At 40.3% G+C, this 23,295-nt stretch overlaps 1 protein-coding gene across 1 annotated transcript; it reads right to left on the reverse strand.

Moving 5' to 3' along the window:
• Positions 1-2,524: 2,524 nt before the first annotated feature.
• ITIH4 (inter-alpha-trypsin inhibitor heavy chain 4) lies at positions 2,525-21,689 on the reverse strand. The gene is made up of 22 exons (XM_040569120.1): positions 21,615-21,689; positions 19,537-19,697; positions 19,053-19,157; positions 18,279-18,441; positions 18,065-18,175; positions 17,853-17,981; positions 16,212-16,328; positions 15,463-15,631; positions 14,423-14,539; positions 12,800-12,981; positions 11,685-11,867; positions 10,929-11,068; positions 10,155-10,309; positions 9,606-9,638; positions 8,713-8,742; positions 8,023-8,076; positions 7,706-7,744; positions 7,128-7,223; positions 6,208-6,382; positions 4,731-4,885; positions 3,739-3,841; positions 2,525-3,161 (listed from the first exon to the last, which is right to left on the reverse strand). Exons 1-22 carry the CDS (start codon positions 21,687-21,689, stop codon positions 3,086-3,088), a joined length of 2,568 nt encoding a protein of 855 aa, XP_040425054.1. The 3' UTR covers positions 2,525-3,085.
• Positions 21,690-23,295: the final 1,606 nt, after the last annotated feature.

Consider the following 23,295-nt stretch of genomic DNA (forward strand, 5'->3'; position numbering starts at 1 on the left):
AGTAGCTGTATTTTACTTATTTATTTGTGTGTGTGTGTGTTTGTAAAATCCTTTATTCAAATGAATGAAAAAATCAATTCTAGAAGTTGTCACAGTGGCTAGATAGTGCTGTCCATCTAAACTCAGACAAAAAATATGAAAGAAAACAATAGTTTCTACAGAAGGTATTAAGTTATTGAAAAATAAGGAAGGCAGGAAGAGAAACGAAAGGGTTGAGGAAGACTGGAAAATTGAAACGGGTAAGCTTAAATTTGCTTGGTTTTAAATATTTATTCTAAAATAATGTGTTAGAGAGAGAGAGAGCGAGCAAGCAATGATCCATTTTGGATCCTGTGATAGTTGTGGGACTGTCCATCTAGGCTCATTCCATACTTGCTTACTCTATTAAAACAAACAAACAAAAAAACATAGTGGTGGACAGTAAATCTTGACCTACCTTGGCAAAATTTAGCTGCAAGGCAACACTGGATGCAACCTCGGCCAGAGCTTTCCTGTTTAATTTATGGGGATGAGGCAAATCACTAGAGGTAGGAGGAGTCTCGTCAGCTGTGACTGAATTGTCAGCCAGAAGTTGACCTCAGAGGCTCTGGTCTGTTTTTGAATGGCTTCTGTGACAGCTTGAGAAGCTCCCACTGGCACTAATGGAGAAAGAAAAATATGCTTTTTAGTTTGTAATTCTTCTAAAATTCCTGCAACATAGGTGATAGCTACAGACATAGTTAAAGGTAACAATAAGGAGAGAGAGAAATGGCAGACAGTTGCTTAGTGTTAGATAATTTTACTCCTACTATCAGCTGGTACAATGCTGCTCAAAGAAAAGCATATGAGACATAGCGTATATTTTGCATCGGAATTAGAAATTACAAAATTCCAAATACTCATTATAGACTGTCTGCTTTCAGCTTCTAAGTAACAAGGCCTCTTGGGCAAGGGGAGGGAGTGTAGGAGATCAGAAGCCCATCAGAACTACCTTCAGGACTCAGAAAGGGTAGGAGGAGAGTTACTAAACAACAAATTAAGAATCAATTCAAGTGAGAAGAGTGAAATGGAACATGCTTAGAGAATGGAAAGCACACATACTATGGGGACAAAACACAGCAGAAAGGATCTGTGAGTCTCAGTAACCAGGCACACCAGTGACATAAGGAGGCTGCAGAAAAGGCAAACCTCCCCATGGGTACTGCAGGCAAGCATCTCTTGTAAGACCTAGGAGGTTCCACCAGCTGTGGGGTACAGTCCCCATGCAGCTCTGGGCACAGCACTTCAACACAGCGTAGACAAATTGGCTGCAGTCCAAAGAACAGGAACAGCTTTGCAAACACATTGAAAAACAAACAAACAAAAAAAACAAAACTATGCAAAAGTTCCTGTTTTGTAAGAAAGACTAACCTCACCTCACCTCTTCTCTTCTCCCATTTATCAAGGTCAGCAGGATCTGCTTCTTTGAAGCAAGGGAGAATTAAAAGGGCAGCAGGTTGCCAGGGGCATCTGAAGAACCACCATAATTACAGGTTTAGCAGACAGGTTAGAAGAGCTCTCATGAATGGCCTGTGCACACTTGAACCTCACCAAGGGGAGCATGTGAAAGCTGCCCTTTAGCCATGCCCCATTGCTCCAGGATTTCATGCTCTTTGCTATTCTTGCTATTAGCAGACAGGTGGAGGATGGAACATATAATTGCCCTGTAACTGAGAGCAGTGAATTTTTAATTTGCAGCAAGTTACCTGATAAAACCCAGCATGTAATTCAAATACCAAGTTCATTTATAATGCATATAATGTCTTAGTTTTCAAATTGGCACGCCAGCTTATGAAGTGGCAAAGCCAGCAATCTGATGTCTGCAGCTCCCAAATTCCACATTTTTTGGTCTATAATTTGTCCAGCCAAATCTGCAACTCCAAATCTGTGTCTTGAAAGTACAAGCAATTCACATAAACAAATCATAGCATGATATCTAAACTGTTTTTTTTTTTTTTTAAAAAGAAAAAAAGAAAAAAAAAGGCTTCGAGTTACATAGTTTATCTTCCTAACTTTGGCAAGAAATTGCTTCTCTTTTAGTACAGTGCTATAAAATAATAAACTTTTTCCAGTTATCCATTATTGGCAGGATAGAAAGCAACTTTTGTAAAATCTGCAGTGCTGGCACGTGTTCCTGTGTTCAAAGATACGCACTAACTGAAATTCTAAAATATAAATTAATTTTGTAATTAAAAGTTATGAAAAAAATAATTGGAAGCTAAACCTCTACATTTCCTTCCATGGGCAAAGGTTTCTGCATACACACTTCCTCTGAAATGTTACCTCCATGTGCCACGTGTTGTTCTGAGCTCTTCATTATTTGTAAAACATCATCCAATGGTTGTAGAGTGTTACATGAAACCTTGCCAAAACCCAAGATGCTACATTTCAGGGTTGAAATGCCATCTTTCGCAACAAGTCAATGTCTGTTTTGCAGACATTTTAAAGCAGACCCTCAGAAACTGCAAGAATTGCTGGAACTAGAACCAGCATGGGTTGCCATCAATCACATTACTGTTGCTAGTTTCATTAGTTTTGAACATTGGTACAGAACTATGCCCAAAGAACCTTAATACACCAAGACTTCTTTTTTCTCCTCCCATCAAATAACCAATGAGAGAAATGGCAAGCTAATATTGCTTTAGACTTCACCCTTTTTGCAAAACACTCAGTTCAAGAACACCATCATTTGCAACTGGATACCAAGTGCAACTCTTAGAAATTTATTACTGTTTGCACGACAAGTATGTTGGACTGGGTGGTGCCACTGCTTAATTTTATTCAGAAACTTAAGTCTGTCTGTCCATATCAAACTGTGAGCTGATAGTGCCACTTTTATTTAGTTCATTCACATAAATCTCTAACATTATTATAGAGTATCTTACAATCACAGACAACCAGCAAGCACATTCTCATCTTGAAAGTATAATTATTTTGAGGTAAGATATATATGACATTTATATGAACAGGTAATGCTTTAACTGTATTGTTTTCTTGGTGAGAGAAAGTATCAAAAATACGTGAAAGAGCATCATTTGTATTGTTTTCTTTTCCAAAATAGTCTTCTCTAGGAAGTTCCAACTAGTGACCAGCAGGAAACAGGCTCACCAGTTGACTCAAGGCTGTAATCTTTCTTGTATAGCCTGAAACAAAATCAAGAAAAAAATTGTGATAAATTGCAGGCCCAGAATCAACCCTGATCATACCCATGTTTGCAGCTGGTACCAAAAGTGAGAGAGGCAGGTCTGGCACATCTGTGCTTTAGCCACAGAGGCAGCACTGATAGGGACACACAGAGACAATGAACAGAGATTATACTCTCACAGCATTTCTTCCCCATTGCAGATACTTGCTACAAGCAAGTCATTTTATTTATTTATTTTTTTCCTCGTGGTAAATCCAGCTGAGCAAACAGCCTCCCCTAGCCATGAAAATGAGGCAGCAGAACCTAATTTTATTTGGCATTTTCATGCAAACCCAGGGTGTGATTTTTCTCTGCCCTGTGAAATAGGAGCTTTGAGCCCTGCAGTATCATTTGACAAGCAACAAATTCTGGCTGTTAGGAAAACATTCAAGAGTAAGTTCCTATTATTTATACCAAAGAGCTGTATTCTTACAGACAAACAATCCCTTAGTTTCATTTCTTTTGATCTCTGCTTTTTGCTCATAAAATAAATCTCAAAGTATGTGCATGACTCAATCTTATCCCACCTCTCTTACCTGGTAAGTCTGTGCTCAGATCCTGGAATGTTTAGAAGTCTTTCATCAGCTCTCTGATTTACTTTGGCATTATTCTCAAGCTGTGCTTTTAAATAAAATTGACCTGAGCAACAGACACACAAATTATTTTAAAATAATACCAAAACATCCGATTATGGTTGTTAACTGTAGCTATAACACCAGGAAAGCAGCCATCTGCCTCCAAACCCCCCCAAAAGAGATACATTTGGAGGCTCCCATAATAAATGAATAAAACTCACGTGTTTCAGCTGTGATCTGTTATCCCTAACACTCCTCCACAGATTCAGCCTTACTCTGATGTGTTTTCACATTTTGTGTGTGCATGTGGTTTTAGAATATGCAGCCTCTCCACTCGTAGTTTTTGACACAACTTCAGCTTTAGTCCCACCAGTATTTTGGGGGATGAGTGTTCAGAATCAGCTTGTTTTCATTTTGTAGCCATTGCCAGGAACAGGCATATTTCCACTATTGTAACCCCAATTATTTACCACTTTATGTCCATTATTTATAATCCATTATTTAACATCGAATGATTTTTTTACATAACACAGCACTGTTAAAGTTAAGTCCTCGTAGCTAACACACTGGCTGCTATTTTAGTCTTATTTTTAATGTTTTCTAAACACATAGGAGCCTATTTAGGCTTGTACCAGCTGTGAGTAGAAAAGCGTTATGTTATGCTTCAAGGGTAAGACCCTCTTTGGAGGCCTCCCCTCTTTGCAGAATAAAGTCTGGATTGCTCTGGAGTAAATGGGGACATTAGATGTCTGAAAAGAATAAATTAAATGCAAAGTTTCTCTAGAACCCCCCTGAATTCCTGTTGCCTCACCTGTCCATTGATTTTCATGAGAGTTTGTAGGAACCCAAAAAAGTAAAATGAATGTGGCTCCAAAAAAGCACCATATTCTCATTTTAGGAGCTTATTTACAAGACCATCCTTCTTTGCTGTATAGATCCATAATGATACATACCCAGAATTCCAGTGACTTTGTCAGAAAAACGGTCGATATTCAAGAAACACAGCTGAAGGAAATCGTTTGGAACCTTTACAAGGGATATTTTTACTGTGACTGTATCAGACAGTGATACTGTTACGCTACTTTCCTTTTCAGCTGAGACTCTCAGCCTAGGAAATAAATGATAATGTTATTTCCAAGAATATGAAAACAGAACATATATGTAAACAATTGACATTAATAATAATATTTTTTTTTGCTTTGTCTCCTTGCAATAGCATTTTTTATGGTCTGCCAGTGGTTATATTAAAATATTAAGCAGCATATATTAAAATATTAATATAACAAGTTATAGTAAAGTATTACAATATTAAGTTATATTATCATATCTTAAAACATTCAGGTGTTAATATTTTAAGATAACTGGTATTTCTTTCCTCTATATGCCACTGAACACCCTTCCCATGTCGGGATACATGCAAATACATCAACAGAGAATAACTTCTTATTGATTAAACACCTTTTTTTCCATAACGAAACAAAAAATACTTAGAAAAAAAGGATATTTTTTCCATCATTTTAATGAGAAAAAGGATGGACCAGTTAAAATAATTGAATTGATTTTGAGAACAAGACAAATATGTTTTCCCTGGATATTTCACAAGATATTTCAGACCCTGCCTTTCCTCTAAGCCCCTATACTTTTTATTTTGATTCCTGCAGTTGCAAGGGCTCAGATGCTGGTTTGAAGCAGGAGGATCATTTTGCTTTGCAGAAGACAAATTATATAGGCGCATAAATCCAGCACATTCTTGGCTCTATTTGGATCGCAAAAATAATTGAAAGCAGTTGTTTTAGGCCTTCTGTTACTGTCCAGAGGTGCCTATATGGGGGGCAGTACTGTGTCCTGCCTGCCCCAGAGCAACAGCAGCTTGTCCTGGAGGTTTATTCTAGAAATACAAAAGAGCTAATGGAACTGGTTGAATTCAGCTCTTTCCTGTGGTTTTGAAGGCTCCTACACAAATTAGGCAGACAAACGCAGTACACATTTGAAGTACTCTTTCTCCAGTAGCAGGCATTTGTTGGCATTACAGACAATTATTCAAACACTTTATGCCTTCCCATAAAAAATGTCAGATGCCCAGATGTGTGTTATTTCTAAAAGTGGGAAAAAAGAAAACTCCAGCCTGCATGGAGCCAAATGATGTAGAAAAGATACAGTAAACACCAAAAACCTCACTTTGCAGTGCTCACCCCATGCCAGGATGAGCACAATGTGCCTAGTGGCAGCCAGCACGGCAGCGATACCAGGATTGTCATGCACCACAGTGGGTGCTTCTCTTTGGAAGGTAAGTGTGGAGTTATTCACCAAATAATGGCATTTGGGAGCATTTATTTGAAGCAAATGGCATATGCGAAAGTGGACAACTGGCTTATGAGAGATGTGATTCGAATTGCCAGGACTGGGAAAGGACGGAATGACATTTCTTACCCCTGGACAACAGAGGTTGCCGATTCTGTCCACGGCAGCCGAATGTTCTTGTTGTCATGGCTTAAGACGATCTCATCCACAGAGACACTGATTTGCACAGCAGGATTCACATAGGTAATTTGAAACTGCACAGACTGATTTATTTTGTCCCCATGTTTCCCAGTCACAGAAAGTCCTTTAAAAACATTGGCGCAAAGTTGTCAAGTGACCTCGCTTATAAGGTACAGGTGATCTTAACATAACTGCTTCAGCTTTGTTGCACTTATGGTTCTCAGATCTGTTTTTGGGAGGCACAGCACCTCCAGATTTCAGACCACATGCCCCAAAGCTGCAGTAGAGTCTGCATCTAGCCCCACATTGCTCCTCCTCTCTTAGAGGTGCTCCTTAACCACAGCAGCTGGCGACCAGCACACAGGGACACTTCTCTGAGTACAGGACCATGAAAATAATGCAGCACTTTAAGAGAGCGCATCTTTCTGTGAGCATGTAGGGGTGAGGGGTGTGAGCATGGAGTTTAAGGTCTCTGCATCCTCAGAAGCTCCCAGGGGCTGGGGACAAGTCTCACGGCATGTGACACCAGGAGGAGGCCTGCAACCACACTTAAAAGAAGTGTCTTCAGCCACCTCACAGTGAAGATTAATGTTGTCTGAGTGAAAAGAAAAATTAAGCACAGCCTCTCCAGTCACTGCAAGGTGGCAGGATGCAGTATGGCCCTTCATGAAACACAGATGTTCCTAAAGACACCGGCTGCTCTGAAGTGTTTCTCCTTTTTTCTCGATATTAGGGGTTGATTCCCTTGATGCAAGAGAAAGTTGTCATGGGCACGGAGAAGACATGGCCACAGATGCAAATCCCACTAGTCATGTGTTTCTCCTGGATCGAGGTCAGTTCCCACCCCATGAGGGATCTGGCTCACTCACCTTGCTCTGGATCTGAGATCAGGAGGACAGAAGGCTCTGCTTGCCCATCAGTATTTTGTTTGGGTAATTGTGAGAGAAGCGGTGGATGTTCTTTGGCTGGAAAGGAGAACAACGTTAGCACAAGAAGAAAAATCTAGCCTATGCCTTTTGGGCATGTACAGCAAAATAATTCAATTTTGCTGTACCTAAAATACTAGTCACAGCTTTTACAGAATAGGAGAACTGAAATCAACACAATAATTATTACTGAAAGTCACACCCAGACACAACAACTTGATATAGATGAAAACAGTAGATTTTCAGACTTAGAGTCTATTAAGAACAATGATCCCTCAAAAAAGCTGCGACTAAAGATCTTTTACACCACATTTCTGTTCTTGGTTGTATCCTCAAACCAGAAAGACTTTCTTGTGGGATACAGGGATACTTTACGCTTCTGTGGAAAGAATCAGCCAAGGAAGAGTTAAAGAATTTTCTTATAGCAAATGATACAGTCAGAAAAAAACATTAACTTATGAAAAACTGTATGTTACAGTTGTATTAATTATTAAAATGGGACTACTCTGTGTATTACTTACTATGAGTTTCCAGTCTCACGTGTTTGCTTAGCCTGCCAACTGAAATACTTAAAATTAGCAAGAAGAGTTTAAAGAAACAGTTTTTCTCTAGCTCAGCTAATTAACCAGGCAGAGTAGCAAGGCAGAAGCCTTTTTGGCAGAGACTGACTCCTACAGAGCACCTTGCTTAAACCAAGATGCCCCAATGGGGATAAAAAGCACAGCATTCATTGCTAATTGCTTTTATGCTCTGCCTTGCTGCTGGGCCATGCCTGGTGAACCCCCGCTGCGCTCTCAGCGCACCCATCCCATTCCTCGCGCGTACAACTGAAAACAACCTGATGGAAACAGCTTCTTATTACTGCCAGACCGGGGCTCAGGGCGCCGTCGACCTGAAAGAAAAGGTTTTTCAATGTCTCCTTGGTTTGGGGTTGTGCCCTTCATCTCCCTCCCTACTTCTAAAACAGTGAATTCTTCCTGCTCGCTAGCCACTGACTTTTTTGCATACACATGCAGACGACACGGTGGGCATTGTCCTGTCCTCTCTGCATTACAGGGACCCTCAGCTCGGTCTCTGCAGTGCCCGGCATCTACTCTTTGCAGGATGTGTATTGTTAGCATGCAGATGGCGGTGCCCATGTTAGCTTTGCCCAGCAAACCCCATGTCTATGTATTTTTTTTATTTTTTATTTTTTTTAAACCAAGCCGCACTTCCTTCAGCTTACTAACATATGCTGTTCCAGAACTTTCGCCTGTATCTTCAAGAGGTTTAAATATTGTTTTCTGAAAAGGTACCAAGACTGTTTTCAAGATTTCATAGTTCATTGTAAAATATCTGTGGACCGAAATACATGTAAATATATACATATATATATATATATACACACATATACACACTATATATATAGTATTCCAAGCAGACATCCACAATCAAAACACATTTGCTAATATAATGTTACATATGAAAAGAAATGTATATTTTTTTCTTAATTTAAAAACAAAAAACAAAAACAAAGAGGAGAACTTACTAGGAAGTGGTACGCTCATTCTATAAGCATCTGAAGAAAGAAAAAAAAAAGAGAACCCATATTTCATTCATGATTGTATTACATATCTTACAAAGCATTTCAGAAATCAAACATGTAATTCTCCAGCTGCATCTGCCTCCCTTTCCCAAAGCAAATTATCTGTAGTAATGAAGTCCACAGAACATGGGCACTGATCCCTACAGAATTATCCCAGCCAAGCAATGGAAACAGACCAAAAACTCCTTTGAGGAAGGGGCAGCACAGAGCTCAGTGTGTCAGTCCCCTTTGCGATGCAGGTCAGTGAGTTTGCTGTTCTTAAACTCCCTGGCACCACTTTGAAACATGCATCCTTCAGAGAATGTTTTAATTCCTTTAATGTATTTCCCTGAAAGAACTAGAGGAAAAGCAAGACTCTACCTATAAAAGCATTGCTATTATGATGTGTTATCATAGTTGAGATTATGGGATTGATAATGCTAGAAGTTTTACATTATTATTCAAGTAACTTTATTATTTCCAAAAAGAGAGAAAAGATACCTAAATTATTCTTGTGAGTCTTTCCAAAATATCTGGAGCTTAATTTTTTGACAGATGCTTCACATATGGTAGAAAGAAGCAGAAAACATCATTAGCATTGTTCACTTGAAGAAATGCTTTTCCTTATGAGTCAAGAAAATTTTGGCCTTTGAGACATTCTGACTGGAAGATTTTCTCCCTGGGATCAGGTTACCCACCCAAGCCCTGGACAGAGCTTGCTGGTCATTGCTTACACAGTCTCCACCATATTTTTCCAAATCTCAGATACTCCCCTTTATGGAACAAGTACTGTGAGCTATTTTTGTCTTTAGAGACTATTACTGAAATATGCTATTGGAAAAGCAGAAAGCATTTACCTCCTACTGGAAAGCTGCTGGGCTTCTCATTGTCTAACACAAGGAAGAGAGACAGATTAGTGTCATACAGTCAACAGTAAATTATTCTGTCCATGTGCAAAACAGAAAACTAGGAGAAGTGGGTGTTGGAGCTGCAGGTGAAGAGATTTTATTTTTGTTGAAAGAAGGGTAGATACAGCACACGCAATACTCCTAGAGTTAGCTTGCTTTCCTCCTCTGCATTCATTTTCCCACTTTATTGCCCCAGGAAAAAGCTTAGAATATCCTTTGCAATGGCAGGGAATGCTGTATAACAACTGTTAAATTACTTTAATTTATATTTCAACAAATTATTTCCTATTTCAATAGTAGTGTCTGTTTCACCATGACACCTTTTTAGGAAAAGTCCTCCATGTCTGATTTCTAAAGGAGGCCAATCCTTAAACTCCCATCTTCATTGCGGCATATTACCCTGTCACACCCCTACAGAATGAAACTGTGCTGGGGGGTCCACAGTACGTCATCATCAACAGCCACACATTCCCAGGGGACTGTTTAACACTCATTTACCAGCTTCAGTGGGTTTATTTGCTAGCTCGGTTTGCTGCTGGCCAGTGGGTTTGGTGACCACCATGGAAGTGAGGGGTGTAACAAAGCCATACTGCAGAGACAGCTCCAAGGCTCGTGCCTCCAAGGCTTTCTGCTGCTCTTCTTGGGCTGAAATACTAAAGTCTGTGTTAATGATGAAGAAATAACATACAAAGTCTATGAGCAGGAGGTCCACAGATTTGTATTCATATTAACTGTGCCTTAAATATTTTTTTATTATCAAATGGTGAGTAATCTTATTGAGATAACTCAGCTATTATGTGCTTGAGATTATGGAGATGCTTAGTTGTTTATAACACTGGAGTCTATATATGTTTCAGATGGATCAAAAATAGTAAATACATGATCTATGAAATGTCTTAAAGACACACTTACTGTTCTCTTTACCAGCTATTTTCATTCCTTTATCAATAGACATGATTGCTGGATGCAATACTCAATGCAATCCATATAATTAAAATACATTTCATAGTAATATAAACTATTCTTCATAACATTATGTTTTCATATATACACATATTTGATGATACAATCCTATAATAAACTGAAAAGCACCTCACATTCCTCAAGCACTAATGTGGTATTCTTCTGGTATACTATATTTTTTATTATTATATTCAGAAATATTTGTTTTGTTGTGCTTTCCCATCATATAATTTATGAATAAGGAATTTGCAGAGTGCTTTAAGAAGTTGAAAGTCTGTAATACAATACAAAACATTGAAAATAGCTTACGATTTTTCTAGAAGCTGTTGAATGGTTAAGTAAGCCCACAGTCTCTCGATGAAATTTCCAAAGATGTAACTTTGATTTTGAAATACTTGCTCCTTCTCTTTGACATTTGCTTCTTCTTTAAGAGTCAAGTCACTACCATGCTGCAGTGGGAGAAAACTGACCATCAGAACAGCTCCAGATTTCTTTTACAGTCACCTTATTAGACTTAAAAGAGCATTATTCAGGACCCAAGTGCCCTTTTACCCCTCAGAAAGTTTTCAGCAAGCTGTTTTCCCTCTGGAAGATGCAACCCCAAGCCACCAAAGCAGCACGTATTTTGGATATACATTTTTGGACTCAAAGTTTGAAAGAAGGAGTTATGAAATGGCTCCATTTGAACATATTTTTGAAATGAAAAATGTATGTTTCCTTCTCCATTCAAAAAACACAAGCAAGTTTCCTAAAGAAAAAACAAACAAACAAACAAAAAAAACATGCTTGAAAGGCCAAAATATTATGGTTTTGAAAGGATTAAATTATTGTTTGCTTATTTGCGGATCTTCTTCCCCCCCCCTTTTTTTTCCTTCTTTTGTAGCAGATTCAGGAGAGGAAAAGTCTTTTAATTCTCAGATGTTTTCCTAGAATGGAAAAACAACTGTATGTCCAAATGTAAAGAACGTATATTGGACACAAAAGACTTCTTGAAGTCTCCTGCTGCACTATAAAAGACAGCATGGAGACAATACATTTTTCATGGTTACTAAGCTCAACACTTACTGACTGAGCTTTAATTTCCACTGGCAAAAGATCAAGCTCATTGCTAATTTTTCCAGACACTATGATTTCAGATCCCTCAAAAAAGAGCTTGAAATTGTTCTTGGTTAACCCCTCAACAGCATTTTCTGGATACTGCATTTCAATTTTCATTAGTATTGGAGTAGCCACCTCTTGGTAAAAGCCCTAAAGAAAAACACAAAGAGAGAAAGAACAAATGAAGGCAAAATTAAGCAAAGCAATTTGTTGAATATCTAAAAACTCCTTAAAAAGAAGGGAGGAAAGCTTTTCCTTTCACTAGAGGTGGGCAGCAGCTGCTTGTGTGAGACAGCTGTAAACCTTGAAAAATGAGTATTTTTTTCTCCATGTTCTGCACACTTTCTCCAGTCAGGCTGGTGATACCATATAAGTTGTATTTCCCATGGTTAATCAAGTACCCAAGCATCATCCCTGTTATCACTGTCCCACCCAGTTAAATGTCTTCTCTCTCCTTTTTTTTTTTTTTTTTTTTTTTTTTTAAGTTGACTAATCCCGAGCTTTAACCTCTCCCTTTCTTCTTCACTGGATGGGGCAGGCATTTGGCAAATCCTTGTGCTCTGTGCATCCAGCAAAAATGGGCAGAAATGAGCTCCCAAAAAGAGAACAGCCCTAGAGTTAACATCCCATCTCCAAATGGGCAGGAACATCCCAAGCAGGTGGTGCTGCAGGGATCAGTTTGCCAAGAGGTGCCTCAAGCTACGTGCTGCCTTCTAGGGAAACTGTAACAAACAGAACCCACTAGCACTTCTTTGAGTGGTTTGAAATCGGACCCAAGAACCAAAGTTTTGTCACAACCACTTCCACTGGACATTTTGTCTATTTGTAGAGATGAAAAAAAATTGTGAATTTCCAGGTTTGTCCAAATGCTAGCTAATTTGGGAAAGACGTCAACGTTGAGTCACGATTAGAGTGCAAACCCTCAGATACCCCCAAATTGATATTGTCCTCCTCCTTCCCCAAGATTAGCAGATAAACTCAAAACCAAATTCTCGTCTCAGAAGATCTGGGGTTTTGCTGTCAGGGCTAGACAGGAGCCATAGCTTACAGATGGCTTTTCTGGCATATTCCTTAGTCCTGACCTGGAGCTGCAAGGCTGCATCAGCATTTTCATATAGTCGACGTGCAATTCCCCCATTGCTTAGGGCCATTTTCTCCAGGAAATTATAGCTGACATCAAACCCAAAACCGAGGCAGAATAGGGCATATTTCCCATTGACAGCTTTCTGTATGTTTTCTTGAATGACTTCCACTTTACTCTCACCTGTGATTGAACAAAAGCATACCCATGATTTTTATTTTTTAAGAGTACAAAAAGATAGCAGGGGATTTAAAGGAAATCTTGTCTCTTAACAAGAATTCAGAATAAAATATTAGGTATATGGACAATATTTAGTCAATTGAATTAGAGATGGAAGCACCACTCTGGATTTTGAGCGCCAGAACCTGATTCTCCCACTTAATGATTCTTATTACTTCAACTCACATTGTTACAGCTAAGTGCAAAATGTTTAACAAGATTACGGGGACCAAAGGAGGTGTTCAGACTGTAAGGGACAGACGTTATGAATTAACATCACAAAGGATGGAAACATTTGATCTTAAGTGGGAAGACAAGTACCATCCACAAAAATATTCTGCCTGAATTTGGAGGATAACAGATTGGTTAATGGTGTAATTCAGAAAAATTGCAAAGTAACACAGCCATGCTTCTCTCCTAGGCACTACATGTGATACCATCATCTTATCCCATTCAAAGAGCCACTGGTGGCCCTGTATGGTGAGCATCTTTGCCCACCTTTTCAGGCAGGAACCATAACTGCATGTAGGAATGCTGTGGGAGCAGCTCAGATATTCCCTTTCAGCCTGCTTTCCCAAGGAAAATTGAGGTGTATGCAATAACGTTGCCTGTATCTGCATGGTACTCAACTGCTGTCTGATTTCTGGCAAACTTGTGGAATTACAAAGATATTTGGGACTCACCATGGCCCTGCTCAGCAGGCAGCACCTTGCACAAAGTTTATTTTAAAAACAAAAACTACAACAACAAAAAACCAGCAACACACAAAACAAACAAAAGACCAACAAATGAAATACAAACAAAAAAATCCAAAGCAGCATGGATCACTCAGTCTGGAAGACAGACTGATCTCATTAGAGAGCTTACAGTTGAGATGATATTACTGTCCTGTGAGGGAAGTTGGTGCCACACAGAAGCTAGACAAGCTCCTCTGATTCAGCACGAGTGATGTTTGTGCCATTGAAATGGGAGTTAGTGTTTAATTAACCAAATATTTCTCTCGTCCCCCCTGGCTTGTGATGTCCCAATTGACCAATAGTTAAGAGCTAGCCACAGAAGAGAACACCAAAAAACAGGCACCTTGAAAATATCTCAAGATTGAGGCAAGGAGGGTGAAGAACTATAACTGATAACTCTCAAAAGGGACTGCACATATTATAAACAAGATCTCCACCTTTCAGCTCTAAGTATTGTACTTCCATGTTTCAGCCATGCCTGGGTACCTCCAGAATTTCCCCCAAGTTTATAACCTGGGAAGCCAATCCTCTCCCCAGCTCAGACCTGGATCCAGCACAGCCTGCTTATAGCAAGCCCTTCAAAAACACAAACTATGTCTAACAACAACTGGGATGCAAGCGTGAAAGTTAAAAAGCCATGGAGAGGACTGAGGCTAGGATTTCCTTACCGGATGTGGGCTGACCATCTGTCAGCAAAATAATCATGGAGACACTCTGCTCCGGCAGCCTCTCGGCTTTATCCAGCACTCTCACAGCAGTCAGCAGGGCATGATTGATATCTGTGCCTGCAATGAGAAAGCAGGCATCACTCACCTGGAAAGGATAATCAGTCGAAGAAATCAGTGCACTTCATCTGCAGAGGCCCTGCAAAGTTGATTAAAGTTTTCTGCAGGAAGCAATCATTCAGAGAGGTAAGGATTTAGGGGTTTAGCCTTCTGGTTTAATTACAGTATATTATATTGCAATGGTGATGCTGGAGCAATCTTTTGGGAGCCTTCTCCACACATATGTCATAGGAAATACAAATGTGTCTAGAACCATTAAAAGTGCTTAAATAAGCAAACCATCATCTGTTAACCCATGAAGAAATGTCTCCTAGGTTCATGCAAGAAGCTGAAGAAAAGAGCTCTAGGCACAGGTGACCTTTACCAGTGCTAGCTCCTGGGATGAGAAAACCTATATTAATACTTACAGTGTAACATTAATGAGAGAGAAAGCCTTTTAGATCTTCCTGAAAATGAATAGTGAAAATGAAGTACACTGTATGGTGTAGTAATTGAAACGCATCTTGCCTTTTTTGTCTAGTTTGTTTGTTTAGTATAACTTAATATGTACAGAAAGAGCCATAGTAGTATGACTTTGTTATTTTACAAGGGGATATTAAAAAATAAAATAAAAAATACAGTAAATTGCTGTGAAATGTTTGAGTAAATTTTCATTTTCCTGCAGAGAGAAAAAAAAAAGTTCTGTTGGAAATCTCTGTCTTAAAAATTTTAAACAAAACTTCCTGGCTTATATAGTTCATAGATGTGACATAACCAACCCTCCGTATATACATATCATAAGGCAGCCAGCAATCAGTCTTCTGCCACAATCAGCTTTCCTATCCCACTCATCGTTCATAAGTAATGCTTTTTTTTCTAAGTGTTATTTTGTACACTGTTGGGTGTGTGTTTATGGTCACAGGTGTCTAGGTGGTGCCTGGTACCTCCTCTGGCAGTAATAGTTTGCACAAATCCTGCGGCGCTCTCCACGTTCTCTGCAGTGGCTTGCAGCAATGCACTCTTCCACTCTGACACTTTGTTGTTAAATGTGATGCAACTGAAATGATCTTCAGGGCGGAGGTCTTGCAAAATCTTCAAGAGAGCTTCCCTCGTCTGTTCCAAGGAGAAAACAACCACTTTGAATATTTCTACTTTCATATCAGAACTGGGAGTGGATTTGCATCACAATAAGGAGATTTATTATTGGCAGTATACAAGGTGCAGCCTAGTGCCTTTGTTTTGACCTAACAGCATTTTGCAGTTGAGACCATCAGAAATGGCTAATTCCCCTGACTTACAAACACAAAAAACATTCCCAAGATGGCTATAGAGGACTTTTCTGCTCTCTAGCAAATCTATGTACACAGTTTTCCGTAAAGGAAAAATGAATAAATTAATTCCTTAAACTTCATTAAAGAACAAAATTATCAGTGAAATATTCGGCAAAGATGGAAGCAGGCAAAGTGCTCTCTGCCTCAAGATGTGATAGCCATGAAAATAGCCTTAACGGGCATGAGTTGCACTTTAACAGCCTTCATCTGTGCATACATATTTCCAAGTATTTATGTATTTATGAAAGTTTTGCTGTGCATGAAATCACCATGTGTTTCAAAAGGGAAATTCAAAGTTACTTCCTTGAAAGGCTGGTGTCTGTCCCTGATACAAGCAGAGGTCAGTACCTGAAATAAGTTACCTGCTCAATTTTTCTGCCTGCCATAGAGCCACTTCGGTCTATAACAAAGATGACATTTTTGGGAAACACTGGCATTTCCTGGGGTGCAAAGTAATGCACAAAATACCCATTGACAATCTGAAATACCAAATGTAAAAATATGCATAAAATTATACATAAACAAATATTGCAACTTAATAAGAAAACATTGCCTCTTAATATTCTGGCATGGCAAGAAGAGGGGTCCATGGTCAGCATTTTATTCTTCTAAAAAAAAAAAAAAAAGAAAGAAAAAAACATAAACATATCAAGGAACTACTAAAATATATATATACAAATATATTTTGTATTTTAATGATCTTATTTTGTGCCAATGGACAAAGTGTTTTTAAAAATTATCACGTTAAACATAAGTGGTCTGTGTCACTCCAAATTTTAACCCAACTCACTTATCCCAAGACCATCACTTCAGGGCATACCCATAGCTATCATGTAGTTGAGGGAAAGTAATTTGGTATTAAGGAAAAGCAATTTGGTAATAGAAATGAGTGGAAGTGAAAGGTGGCCCAGAGGAAAGCAGTGATGCATGTTTCAGGTTACTGTACGGTTTCAGCACTGGTGATGGATGCTGCTGGTAAGAAAGTTGGGGGAATATCTACTACTAATCCCTTTTTACCATGTTTTGAACCTACCTCAAAAGCATATGAACAGGTTAAAATGGAAGAGAGTCACTGAATAATATATATTTTTTTTCAGCTTAACATCAATTTAATCTTTTGAATGAGATGACAGACAGACCCTCTAATGGATGCAGCGATTCTGGCAAATGTGCAAAGCGATTTTGACCAGAAGGGTTTGTGGCGGAGACTGCAAATGGAGCGAGACAGATTATCCACCTGACCACAGAAACCACTTGCCTAACGCAGCTGATATATAATCAAAATAATATTTAATTATTTTCTACATTTCAAGTTTTTTTCATGTTATATAAACTGTATGTCTTGATGCCATATGTATGATGCACCCGTGTGTATCATTGTATATTACGTTACCTCCATATTCTCACCTCCACGCACAGCTCTGCTCATTGACTGTGACTGCCAGCTTTTTGCACATTCATGTGCACTTCATCAATGAAATAATATGGAAAGCAATGTACTGTATTTCTTAGTAGACATTGGTCCATAAGTATTTTTAAGTTCCTGCTCTCTTTAGCTGTGCCTCAGTTGTCACAAAAAATAAAACTAAGCAGTAATTTTAATAGTTGTATAAATCACATTCCTCTAAACTTCATTTACAAGAAGCCGCAAATCACATGACCTTGTATCAATTGTAAATAAATACATAAATACATAAAAGAGAAGGAGAAAGAGAGAAGGCAATGAGACATATATACAATGTGAATATGTATTTGGTATTGAAACAAAATTTGAGAGATGACTGCTCTTTCATGGCTGATCCATTCTTGCAACATGTTCAGTGTCCCTAGGGGTATGCTTAACATCACCATCAGTTCCCGCTGCCCCTGTATTAATGGAAATAGCTTTTCCTATTACTGTTGGTGTTTCAAAGTATATGTTGCTGTTTTGCTGATTGCACCTTACATTCAGACCTATCTGTCATTGGAAAGGATTTTTATTTTTATTTCTGTTTCTTTTTTACCTGTATATCACCTGCGGTGGCAACTCGCTTAACATCATAACGCACAAGGAAATCACCATTGAGGAGGGTTTCATCAAGTTCAGGATTTACCTTCTGTTGATCCACAGTTGGCTTAAATAAAATATGAGCCTGAAAAGCAATCAAAAGAAAAGATTTAAAGCAACATAACTTAAAGTTGCCCCGGCATTAATGTTTGGCAGCTGCTGCCCTACCTTGGTTTCATTCTGCACTTTTGTGAGTGCCTCAGTTAACTCGTTTGTCATGAAGGTGCTGTCCGTCTCCAAGAAGCGTATGCCCTGGGGCTCAAAGATGTGCACATCAATCTGAGAGTGGAGAACAAACCTTCATCATTGCCATGGAGGAAACCCTGCCGAGCCCCAAAATCACAGGGATGCTCCTAGCCCAGCCCTCTCTGAGGCAGCTCACCTGGAAGTGTTTAACCAGCTGCTGGGGTCTGACCTTGATCAGCAGCTCGAACAGCCCCAGCTGCCGCTTCAGCAGCTCCTCGTACACCAGCTCAAAAGTGACTTTGCTGCCAGCCGCAATGCTGACGGAAACGTGGAACTGCTCCAGTTTCCTGCCTGTGATTCTGGGGAGGAGAGCAAAGCTTTGCATGCAGTGGGCAAAGTTCATGAAGTGTGCTAAAGAATGGCCATATGGAATAAGTAAATTAAAAAGTATCAGTTTGTCTTAATTGGTCATAGAGAAGATGTCTTATATTTCAGGCATATACAATACTTTAATGTGCCACAGGGGCTGCACATGCAAGCTAAAAAATGGAGCAGAAACCTCTCTGTGCCTCAGATTGGGTTTGAGCAGAACTGGGACTGCATGCATGGGAAGCACAGGTTAACTATACCCCTAACACATGACATCTGTTCAAGTGCCATGGCCATTGCGCTTGTGGGGAAGCAGACCCAGTGGGCGAGCATCAGCTCAACCCAGCAAGGTGCTCCCGTGTGACAGCAAGCCCCAGGGCAACACAAAACAGTGACACCTCTCATTCCCGCACATTGCAGGTTCAAATATAAATCATATAATATGTGTGTTTATATAAACAGTCCCTCTCAATGAGAACCCAAAGCTGCTTTTCTTTGTCCTCCCTGAGTGATGGCTGACTGCAGGACTTCACCTGCCCCTCAGCTAAATGAGAAGCCAGGGATGAGCGTTGAAGCATCCTTCCTCAGAACGGCAACGTACTTCACGAGGCCAGCGCTCTGCCCCTGTGAGACTGCTGCATCGTATTCCTTTTGCGCAGACGCTTTCTCCTTTATTATTCCTGGGTATACTTTGCCATCGATGGACCTGTAAGTTTTCAATAAAAATCATTAACATTAGAGGGAATATGCTGGGGAAGAAACAAGAGGACCACCATGTGTTGTGTCCCTCATTTGTTAGCTCCCACATCCCTCCCCGTCTGTGAGGACACCAGGAGTCACCACCAAAACACAGCCCTCCTCCTCAGAGCCTCAGAGGGCTGGGGCAACATAACCACTGCCACTGAGCACATTTGTCACCTTCTTTCTACTTGGCCACCTACTTTTTTTACCCCACAACATTTATTCAGGACATTACGGAGCTTGGCTCTTTGTGCTTTGTGTTTAGCACCTCCTAACAAGATGGATGAACCCCACTAAGCCCCCAGAGCTGCCTCCTTAACACCACAGCTAAGAAGTGGTCCTACATGGAGAAGTTGGTGATAAAGGCTGTCTTGGGTAGCTCCACTTCAAAGGTTGCCTCACGAGACTCGTTAGCTCGGTTGATGATTTTGCTGGTGATGACGGTGTGAGCGAATCGTGATGTGACTCTGCAGTTCACATGGAGGCTGTAGATTTCAATAGCATGCTAGGAAAAAAAAAAGAAAGAAAGAAACATGCTGAAACAGAAACAGCTCCAAAAGTCTTTTTTTTTTTTCTTTTTTTTTTTTTTTTCCTCCCAGACAGCCCTTACTTGGGTGATGTTATCGGAAAAGTTCAATGAAATAATTAACTGTTGCTGTGTTACTCTGATATATCTCCTAAGATTAACCTAAAAAAAAAACCCACATGCCTCTTTAAGTGCTTGACCCATGGAAAGACACCCTCTAACTTTTTACGTGATGATTTGTTTGCTCTCTGAGCTGTTGACTTTGCTGCATGTTTTCCAGGCTGGTGCCTTGTGGTGGCACAAGCTATTGAGCGGGTCTGAAACCCACAGGGGCCCCTGTCCCATGTTGTTTGCACAAGCAGGGATGCCCTTTGAGCGCTCATCTTTCTGCTGGTTTCGTGCTTCCAGGGGCTGGAGGGAGATGGGCACCACGCTGGAGTCACCTGGGAACACCTCATGGAGCAGCTGGATGGGGACGCGTCTGGAGCACCTCCTTGTGCCACTGCAAGCAACCTCCTGCATGTGGGATTTCTGTTTTAAAGGCAGTGAGGCCCTATCCCAACCAGGTCCTGTGTTTTGGCAGCAACAGTAAAGAGTATTGGTCTGGATATCAACAGCCTGACAACAGCACAATAGCTTATTAAAACAAAAAACTCAGTATCAAAGTAGATTACCACACTTCTATTTTTACTGTCCCAGTGTCACAAACCTTTTGAATAGCTAATTGATCTTTAATTATTTTAACCATTCATCTCCTGTGCTCCCCAACTAACAGCATCCACTTAAGGAGTGCTGACCTCTTCCTAATTATGCCACTGGCCTAAACTGAAAAGTTTAGTCACGTTAAACTCAATACAAGGGTGACCACAGACGGTGCCGCAGCCGGCCGTACAAGTAACAGAGAGCTGTTTCTTTTTTCATTGTACACTGGCAGAGCAGGCTCCATCTCTTGATGCCTACTGACGCTACAGAATAAAAAACAAAAATCTTCACCAAGAGACCAATTTCCCAATCCTGGCAGTTCAGGTGCCTCTCCCTGCCTGCGCTGGGGTCTGTCCTTCCCAGGGACACCTCTTCCCAAAGGCTTTTCAGGTGTGCCCCAGCACCCCTGCTTCTGCTTGTTGCTCTGGGAGCAGCACGAAGGAGCAGAGGGGTGCAGCATGGCAAGAGGCACCGCTCAGCGAAGGCAGCAGGCAAGGACCAGCCCTACGTGTCCACCTGAGCACAGCACAAAGCGGCTTGTTGCCTCTCCCTGTGGGCCCATGCACCACATCCATGGCTTCTTGCAGGGTCCTTGCAGCAGCCACGAGGTCTGACCCTGTCTGCATTTTGTTTGTATTTCACACTTCTCTGAATAGGCACTATGGAAATAAAAACCTTCAGATATAAGGCTTCCTCCATTTTTTTACTTTCTAAACTGAGACTGCAGCCACATGTACCCTGAGGTGTTCCAAAACACAGTTTGCTGTTCCATAAGGTACAAATAACTGCCTCTGCTCTCTTCCATCCCATATTAAACACCTGTCAGAAACCACCTGGCACTGCAACAGTCCATGGCCAGTGGTCAGTCCTGCTGTAACTCCTCTGTGTCAAGATCCAAACCTCACCCGGTGTTCAAGGGAGACCCATAAATCCCTCAAATGGGTATTTTCCAGCACAGGGGAAGAGTGTGATCAGACACATCTGCAAATTTCTGCCTCCATACTTATACAGTAGCAGCCCAGAGAAACACAGAGAGGCCTTAAAAGGACCCAAAGTTCTCAAATTACAGCATAACACACCCAATGCTATACAGGTGCATCTCTGCATCACCTAGTCACAGCGATACCACCAGATCACAAAATGAGCAAACAACAAATTGTTAAAGAGAGAAAGAGAGAGAAAAAGAGCAAATACCTTTTGAGCAGTAGTTTCTGCTAATACTACAAGTGAGGAGAAGACCATCAATGCGAGCAACATTCTCTCTTCCATTTTGGAAAGACCAGATTTTCAAATGAAAACTCAGTTTATCTTATCAGTTAATGAGTAACTTGTATGTGAGGATATTGTGTAGACTTTGAAGAGACACAGAAACATAATATTTACATGTCAAACATACGTAAAACTTGGGCTCAGTTAAAGTTTATTTTTTCCAACAGCTCTTTGCTGTTAAATGTTAGAATTTTAATGTTTCATAAAGCATAAAGCAAAGAAATCCTTGTGCTTTCTGTTTAAACTGAGATTCTACTGGGGCATGTAAAATCCCATAGGCAGCTGAACAGGTCTGTGCCTTCTTGGATACATGGATCTCTATCATGCCCAGCAGTAACAACTTGGAAAAAGAAAAAGAAAAAAAAAAAAAAAAAAAAAGGAACAATTGACATTATCTCAAGCACTTCAGAGATTTGGAGGTTGCCAAGACATGTGACATCCATGTGAGATTTTGTAGCTGGTGACTTCTTCAAACCTTGTACCATCTTGCCCAACTGGCCCATGAGAGACACTGAGTAGTGCTCTTGAAACATCCTTTTTGCTGTCTCTTAACCAGCTTGACAAATAGCAATGCCAATTGTTGGTTTTTCAGCTAAGCAGTGACAAAAGGTAATCAGACCTTGCCTGGACTCCCCAGAGAGGTGCTAAGACCGTGCAACATATATAAGTGTACAAAGAAGCCATGAACTTTTCAAAAATCTGTGCAACAACAGCTGTGCACAGGAGTGCATCTGGCCTCAGCCCTAACACAGCTGCAGTGCATCCACCACGGATTCTGCAACGTTGTCTTGCACCTGTGCATCCAGCAGGGCTATTTAAACAAAAGTTTAGTGCTGGGATAGCTCTGCACCTGAATTTACCTGTAAATTGAGTGGAATGACTGTTTTCACCTCTTATTTTATAATAAAGTTGCTATCTAAGAGGGCCATCAAACAGTTCTTGTGAAGTTTTTGTTGGTTCATGGTTGGTTTGTTGCCCTGGAAAAGTAAGTTCTGTCCACATTTTTATATGTAAATACTCATGGATAACATTGTACTAACAAAATTCCTAAAATATCTGCTCACTCAATTGGCATTTAGGTAGTTTCCTATCTAAAGACATCTTGCATGACTATTTCAAGGATATTTCTCCATCCGAGTAGTTGTGATGTCTGCCTCTTTCACAAAGCATTTCAAACACATTTTGGGAAAGTAATTGGTTTTTTAGGCAATATGGTAAACAGACAATGGAGAAAACCCATTTGAAAAGGTCATCTCCTCAGCTCTACGTAAAGGGGAATCGAGATGAAACATGGGCACATGCAGGACAAGGAGGTGATCTGGGACAGCCAGCATGGCTTCACCAGGGGTAAATCATGTCTGAGCAATCTGGTGTCTTTCTATGACGGAGTGATTGCATCAGTCGACAAGGTAAGACCAAATGATGTCATCTACTTGGACTTCTGTAAGGCCTTTGACAAAGTCCCACATGATATCCTAATCTCTAAATTTGAAAGATATGGATTGAAAGGTGGACCATCTGGTGGATAAGGACTTGGCTTGATGGCTGCACCCAGAGAGTAGTGGTCAATGGTTCTATGTCCAGGTGGAGACCAGTGATGAGCAGT

Source organism: Cygnus olor, chromosome 10, assembly GCF_009769625.2.
Source record: "Cygnus olor isolate bCygOlo1 chromosome 10, bCygOlo1.pri.v2, whole genome shotgun sequence".
In the NCBI taxonomy this organism is placed as follows: Eukaryota; Metazoa; Chordata; class Aves; order Anseriformes; family Anatidae; genus Cygnus; species Cygnus olor.